Source organism: Sinocyclocheilus anshuiensis, unplaced genomic scaffold, assembly GCF_001515605.1.
Source record: "Sinocyclocheilus anshuiensis isolate Anshui unplaced genomic scaffold, SAMN03320099.WGS_v1.1 scaffold4252, whole genome shotgun sequence".
NCBI lineage: Eukaryota > Metazoa > Chordata > Actinopteri > Cypriniformes > Cyprinidae > Sinocyclocheilus > Sinocyclocheilus anshuiensis.
In genome coordinates this window covers 22,993-31,197 of record NW_015549858.1, presented here as the reverse complement: position 1 = coordinate 31,197, position 8,205 = coordinate 22,993, and the positions used below count along the sequence as shown (strand labels likewise).

General features: G+C 35.2%; 1 protein-coding gene across 1 annotated transcript in view; it reads left to right on the top strand.

Annotated features, from left to right (window-relative positions):
- The first annotated feature begins 343 nt into the window (after positions 1 to 343).
- Positions 344 to 8,205, top strand: part of LOC107660947 (oxysterol-binding protein-related protein 6-like) — a 30,262-nt gene continuing 22,400 nt past the window's right edge. Inside the window, exons 1-3 of the mRNA XM_016450391.1 lie at positions 344 to 624; positions 5,708 to 5,845; positions 5,945 to 6,008. Coding sequence (XP_016305877.1) covers positions 349 to 624; positions 5,708 to 5,845; positions 5,945 to 6,008 — 478 coding nt within the window. The 5' untranslated portion in view covers positions 344 to 348. The remainder of the gene's footprint in view (positions 625 to 5,707; positions 5,846 to 5,944; positions 6,009 to 8,205) is intronic.

Below are 8,205 nucleotides of genomic sequence, written 5' to 3'. Positions count from 1 at the left end.
AATATTTGGCCGAAAATGGCATTTTCACTCTCCCTCTAACCGTCGTCACTGCGCGGTTTGATGCTCCGCTCAATAGTCCGCTCATGTACTGCTCATGCTCACCGGAAAAATAGTCTGCTCAAAAAATGTGCCAACAGTAAATTTGTGTGTAGTATACTTGTTCCTGTTTGCAATAGCCAAGTGCATCCAGAATTTTCATTTCGGTGCATCCCAAATATATACTTTCTATAGAGAGAGAAAGAGTTTGTATTTATATTTAGAGAGAGAGAGCGAGAAAGAGAATTTTGTGCACATTCACCCATTTATTGGTATGGTATTTCATATTCATATTTTTCAGAAGCTGCAAATATGAAGTACAGAGCCAGTGTTTCCAGCACAAATGATTTAGCTTCTAATGCTCAGGTCAGTGGGCGACGCACAGTGCTTCCTGCACACAGCACTGATAACGGCCATATCGGAATCCTCACCATCCTGTACAACAACATTGGGAAGGATTTGTCACGGGTCTCCATGCCAGTGGCTCTCAATGAACCGCTTATTTTATTACAGCGTGTCAGTGAAGAGCTGGAATATTCTGAACTCCTGGATATTGCCAACCACACAGATGACCCTTTTGAAAGAATGGTAAGGGAAAGGGGCATCATGTATAAAACTTTGCGTTTTATTTTTGCATTTTATGCTAGCTGTGTGTATACCAACAAAAGGCAGATTTACGTCATTATTATTTATAAAACTCATTTGACACATGCACCTGTGTGTATATGCCCACGTTTTATTCTCCACCCCATCTCCTTGATGAATAACCAGATATACCATGGAGCTTAGTATATCTAGTATAGTTTTACTGTGCATAAGCATGTCTACATGATTTCCATATGCATATTCCCATCCATTTGATACTATGTGAATACTATGGTAACAAGCCTCCACAAGCTTTCATGGTTGTCAGGGCTCCAGACTGTGACCATTTTATCTACCTGTGCGACTACATTTTGTGTGCGACCACCACGTTGTTCTCCTCATAAGCGCTGCCATTTCTGTTGCATATGAGAAACATCAAACGAAACTGAAAGCAATACAAAACTACTCGTTTTAAGCTACTCGTTTGAACTGCGCAGCGCTTCGAGTGTAGAGCCTGGTTTATACTCGCCGCGCCAGCAGGAGCACAAAGGTGCGCAAAGCAAAAATGACACGAATATTGAGGAAACCATGCATGGTTTTCATGCTAAAGTAAAGTAAAAGACCGCTCCTTAAACCAAAGGTGAACATGTTTTTTTTCCCCACAAGAATACCAACATGCAAGCACTGTCATCAACAGCAAGTTTAGTTTTACTTTTCTTTTTGTTTTCATTTTGAAAAGCTTGTTATCTTTGCTGTTTACCATGTTACGCTATGGAGGCTCTCTTTTATTTATTTATTTGATTCCTCAGTGATTGCTAAACGTTCTGTAATTTATTAGTCGGTATATAATACAGCATGTGATGTGTGCCATGCCTCATCTTATTCGCTTTTGTTAATAAACGTTTTGTAAGCTAGTTTGTCATTGTATCTTACTGATTTATTGTTGTTGTGCTTTTTAATTAAGAATAACAATGGATCCATCTTTTGTTTTAGTCTTAAAAAGTGAAAAGTATGGTAAGCAAAACAGACAATTATCTTTTCTTGTAAAACGTGACAAGATCGCAAATTCAAAAGCGAAAGCATCCGAAGCCCGCGGCTTATAACATAGCAAGAGGAACTCCCGTTCACAAAATTCAAATCACAAATAATACTACTAATGAAAAAGAACAGGTTGAATGTTAACCTCTTTCGTTTCCATATAACTATAAACTATGATAAAAGTTCATCAGCATGCATTGATCAAGCCCAGGTTGTAGCAAAAAAAAAAAAACAGTTGCGACCAAATCATGTGCTCGTGCGACCAACTGAGAAAGTTAGTCTCAAAAGAGCGACCAGTGGGAAGAATGAGTCTGGAGCCCTGGTTGTGATTCCCAGATGTCAAGAGTTTGAATCCCCCAATCAGAGCTTGTATCTTAAACAAAAAAAAAATTCTGCCTAATGATTTGCTTAATTTTCTCATTAACTCAGCCCAAAAAGAAGTCAGATATTTTGGATTTTGTGTATTTTTTGAAAATCAGATACTTAGATACTCGTCCAAGTTTTGTAGGATTTGTAGGATTCTCACCAAACTTGGTCAACAGTAGTCAAGTCTATTCAATAGTTATTCATAATTGCATTAATCTTGGATACGAGCATGTTGAATACATGTTTGTTACAGACGTGACATAGAATTATGCAATGGAATGATATTTGTTTACAGGTCCTCTCGGCATCACTTTGGATTGGAATGATCTCATGCATTTTTTTTTTTATGTAAAGGCAGTCTCTGTGCCTTTTCCGAGAGGTGAGTAATCCACTCCTGTGCGGAAAAGGTCAAAAAGTTTCAAGAGGGCGTCTGGTTTTAGTTCTCTGTCTTGGGTGGGGGAAATCAACCAATTTGGTCTCAATGATTTCCTCGTGAGTCACAATGTGTTGTCTTTCTGACCATTTGTCTCAGGCTTAACTGCCTAAAGTTGACAACGTTTGGACCATCTCATACAAGCGTCCTCTGCTTTAAAGCTGTGAGGAGTTAGTTCGCTTCAGACTTGCTTGTGCCAGGATCCCTGATTTTACCGTCCTGCATGTTTATGTTGGGGTCTTCTGAAATTCTGATTCTTGGTTGGTTCAGTTCTGATCACATTATCACTGTCTGATTGGCTCTAAGACAGGCATATTCAAATGACGGACTGTGGTCTGGTTCTGGACCTCGGCTTGGTTCCAACCAGACCGCGAGACATAATGGCAACGGCAGCACCATTTTACCATTTCTAAATAAAGTGAGCAGCATGTCAAAACAATGGAGCAGTTCACACCATGAGCACTCGGGGTAATTTATTGTAATGATCTTTCGGCATTATATCCTCTAATAGTATTTTAATCTCGAGCAAAATTCATTCAAACTCGTCCTGTGTGCATTGCTCCTCTATAAAGACACTAAAGCACCATTAAGAGCTGCGGATGACCAATAGTTTTTAAAAATAAGCAGAAACACGGTGAGCAGCAAAATAGATTAGTACTTTTGCTAAAACTCAAAGACTCTGACTGTTCAAGACTAAGAGCATTTTAAAATAAACATAATTGTTAAAATTGGGAATTTTTTTTGTGGATGGCAAGAAAAGACAATATAAACTTTGAAATTACTAGTTAACTTTGTTTCCTGCTCATGATGATTTAGATTGTGTCTAACACTTTGATGGTTATGAGAACATAACATACTATAAACATAACACTGTAATCCACACTTTAGTTAATTGCAGCAACTCTAATCCATAATCAAGTTTCAACAGTTGTCCGTGTTTAATACTTGTTACCCACAGTGGTGTATAAAGTACCTGAAAGCCATACTCAAGTAAAAGTGCAGATATCTTACCGGTAAATGACTTTGGTAGAAGTTGAAGTCACCGTTTAGAATATTACTTGAGTAACAGTCTTAAAAGTATGTGATATTTATTGTACTTAAGTACGAAAAGTATTTTTTAAATCTTAAATGTACTTAAGTGTTGAAAGTAAAAGTACAAGTAAATGCAAAATGGAAAAGAAGCAAATAAATAAATGTTCATACACCGCTTGAGTAGCAAGATTGTGTTCAGTTTTAACTCTCTTACATTTTGGATTTTTGGGTAAGAATAAGAAGCACTTCATCCGGTACTTAGTGTCTTTCATTCCAACATAAGAAAACATTTCTGGAATCTGCATCTGAAATAGCATTTAGATGTATTTACTCAGTTTATGTATCTCAGAGGGGACATGGAAGCATCTAAACTGCAGTTACAGATGCATAAATGGCCTAATGTTTTTTTTTTTAACATAACGTTGAAACGTTGAATACTGATATCTGAAATTTAAAACATGAAAAAAAAAAGTCGAAATGTGAAATTAAAACTGGCAGTAGGTGACAGCAAGTGACTGTTAATGAGTGAGTCATTGAGAATCAACAGATTCATTCAAACGACTGATTCATTCAGAAACCAAGCATTTGACTGTGTTAATGAGTGAATTACTGAATCATTTATTCAACCGATTTGTTCAAAACGCTGATTCATTCAATAAGTAAATACCCTCCGTTGCTCAGAGACGCAAAACAGTGATGTGATCTTTGTTTGGAACTATTTTCGTTCGCAAAATTGAGCAAAAACAAGCAATATTATGTCTAAAATGTAAGCCCAAAAAATACTTAAGTACTGTAACGAAGTATTATTACTTCGTTACATTACACCACTGGTTACCCAAGACTAAGTTATGTTACTTAATACTAAGTTAGTCTTAAAGGGCACATAAAAAAATTAATTAAATAAAAAACTTAGTAACATTTTAAAATTAAAATGCAATTCATGACCCTTGTAGAGTGTTTATTTGGTTGACAACAGGTTTATAAATGCTTCTCATTGCAAAGCTAAAATACTGGTAAAATATGTAAACCATCTCCAGAAATGTTGGAAATTTAAGCAAATGTAAAAAGTAAGCGAATATGAAGATGAATGTAGTGGAGATGTTGCATTGCCAAATGTATCTTATAAGTGTTATAAGTTTAAAAAATACAACTCATCTGATCTGTTACCGCTCATGGATGGCATTTGTGATGTCAAAATAATGTCTTTTTTATATATATATATCCAGTGGTCTTCACTATTTATTTTGGAAGTCTGTAAACCTGGAAAACTTGGGCAGTGTAATGCCATTGAGTTTTTCATGTTTATTAATGTTATATGAGTATTGCAGGAATTTCCAAGATTTGTCAGCTGAATCCCTTTAACCTAAAATATTTGTTATATTAATAAATAAAATAAAATATTTTAAGACAATAATTCAGATAAATGTGCAAATATGTTGGTAAAGGTGAACAAATTGAATTTATTTATTTGGTAACACTTTAGTATAGGGACCAGTTCTCACTATTAACTAGTTGCTTATTAGCATGCCTATTATTAACATATTGGCTGTTCATTAGTGCTTTATAAAGCACATATTCTGCATGGCCATATTCTACATCCCTAATCCTACCCAATACCTAAACTTAACAACTACCTTACTAATTATTAATAAGCAGCAAATTAGGAGTTTATTGAAGCAAATGTCATAGTTAATGGTTTGTTAATAGTTAGAATTGGACCTTTAAAATAAAGTGCGACCTTTTTGTGTGTGTGTGTGTGTGTGTGTGTGTGTGTGTGTGTGTGTGGAATTTTACATTGATTTAATTAGCTTTTCATCAACTCTCTACCCCCTGCAGTTCCTTCATGAACCCCGGATTGGGAAACCCAGATTTAATGTCATGCAATAAAGCATTTTGCGTTGTTAACAAAGAATGGAGAATATTTTCTTTGCATTTACTGTGGAACTCATAATGCAGCTGCTCTTTATCATGAGTTGCATGTGTGTAAAATAATAATGACAGCCTTCACTTTAAAATACCTAGTCCATCTGGCTTGTGTAACTAACTTCTAATTAAACTGCAGCAACAAAAACTAAAACTATATTTTTAGATTTTTTTTTTTAATTGTAATTTTTGTTTCGTTTATGAAGATAACCTTCAATTAGTGGATTTGACTGCATGTGCAACATTAATCCAAGGTATTATTTTTATTTTTCCCTTTTTCCCTCTCTCTTTCAGGTTTATGTGGCTGCGTTCTCTATTTCAGGCTATGCCTGGGCCAGCTGGTGTAATCGTTACAAACCATTTAACCCTGTTCTAGGGGAAACGTATGAGAATGTGCGGGAGGATCATGGTTTCCATTATATTGCAGAGCAGGTATGAGCACTTAATATATAAGACATACAATATGAAGGACTGTATTTGGAATAATTGCATTTTAACATTTTTATTTATTTTTTTATTTTTTCTTTCTAGGTCAGTCATCACCCACCTCTGTCTGCCTGCCATGCAGAGTCTGATAACTTCAGCTTTTGGCAAGGTAAAATTTTTATTTATTCTTCATGTGGGATGTTACATTTAATATTTTATTCAAAACAGCAGAACAACCACCCAATAAAGCATTACAATAATCTTAACAGTATAACCTTGAAGTAATGGACGCATGAATTAACGTTTCTGCATTTGACATTGAGAGCATCTCATTGCAAAGCTAAAATACTGGTAAAATATGTAAACCATCTCCAGAAATGTTGGAAATTTAAGCAAATGTAAAAAGTAAGCGAATATGAAGATGAATGTAGTGGAGATGTTGCATTGCCAAATGTATCTTATAAGTGTTATAAGTTTAAAAAATACAACTCATCTGATCTGTTACCGCTCATGGATGGCATTTGTGATGTCAAAATAATGTCTTTTTTATATATATATATCCAGTGGTCTTCACTATTTATTTTGGAAGTCTGTAAACCTGGAAAACTTGGGCAGTGTAATGCCATTGAGTTTTTCATGTTTATTAATGTTATATGAGTATTGCAGGAATTTCCAAGATTTGTCAGCTGAATCCCTTTAACCTAAAATATTTGTTATATTAATAAATAAAATAAAATATTTTAAGACAATAATTCAGATAAATGTGCAAATATGTTGGTAAAGGTGAACAAATTGAATTTATTTATTTGGTAACACTTTAGTATAGGGACCAGTTCTCACTATTAACTAGTTGCTTATTAGCATGCCTATTATTAACATATTGGCTGTTCATTAGTGCTTTATAAAGCACATATTCTGCATGGCCATATTCTACATCCCTAATCCTACCCAATACCTAAACTTAACAACTACCTTACTAATTATTAATAAGCAGCAAATTAGGAGTTTATTGAAGCAAATGTCATAGTTAATGGTTTGTTAATAGTTAGAATTGGACCTTTAAAATAAAGTGCGACCTTTTTGTGTGTGTGTGTGTGTGTGTGTGTGTGTGTGTGTGTGTGTGGAATTTTACATTGATTTAATTAGCTTTTCATCAACTCTCTACCCCCTGCAGTTCCTTCATGAACCCCGGATTGGGAAACCCAGATTTAATGTCATGCAATAAAGCATTTTGCGTTGTTAACAAAGAATGGAGAATATTTTCTTTGCATTTACTGTGGAACTCATAATGCAGCTGCTCTTTATCATGAGTTGCATGTGTGTAAAATAATAATGACAGCCTTCACTTTAAAATACCTAGTCCATCTGGCTTGTGTAACTAACTTCTAATTAAACTGCAGCAACAAAAACTAAAACTATATTTTTAGATTTTTTTTTTTAATTGTAATTTTTGTTTCGTTTATGAAGATAACCTTCAATTAGTGGATTTGACTGCATGTGCAACATTAATCCAAGGTATTATTTTTATTTTTCCCTTTTTCCCTCTCTCTTTCAGGTTTATGTGGCTGCGTTCTCTATTTCAGGCTATGCCTGGGCCAGCTGGTGTAATCGTTACAAACCATTTAACCCTGTTCTAGGGGAAACGTATGAGAATGTGCAGGAGGATCATGGTTTCCATTATATTGCAGAGCAGGTATGAGCACTTAATATATACAATATGAAATATGAAGGACTGTATTTGGAATAATTGCATTTTAACATTTTTATTTATTTTTTTATTTCTAGGTCAGTGGTCAGTCATCACCCACCTCTGTCTGCCTGCCATGCAGAGTCTGATAACTTCAGCTTTTGGCAAGGTAAAATTTTTATTTATTCTTCATGTGGGATGTTACATTTAATATTTTATTCAAAACAGCAGAACAACCACCCAATAAAGCATTACAATAATCTTAACAGTATAACCTTGAAGTAATGGACGCATGAATTAACGTTTCTGCATTTGACATTGAGAGCATAGGTCGTAATTTAGATATATTTTTAAGATGGAAAAATGCGGTTTTACAAATGCTAGAAACGTGATTTTCAAAGTAAATATTGCCATCAAATAGCACACCTAGGTTCCTAACTGATGAAGAATTGGCAGCACAGCCTTCAAATTTTAGACCGTGTTCTAGATTATTACATGCAGAGGTTTTTGGTCCAATAATTAACACCTGTTCCCTTTCATGGGAACTTCAAACTGCGTCCTCTAGGGGTCGCTGTGGGGACGCCTCGTCGTGACCCGTGTCTGAAGCATACATTGAAAAAACACCAACTCGTTGGCCGGCGACAGCCATGACGTCACTACCAGTGCGACTATAGTATAA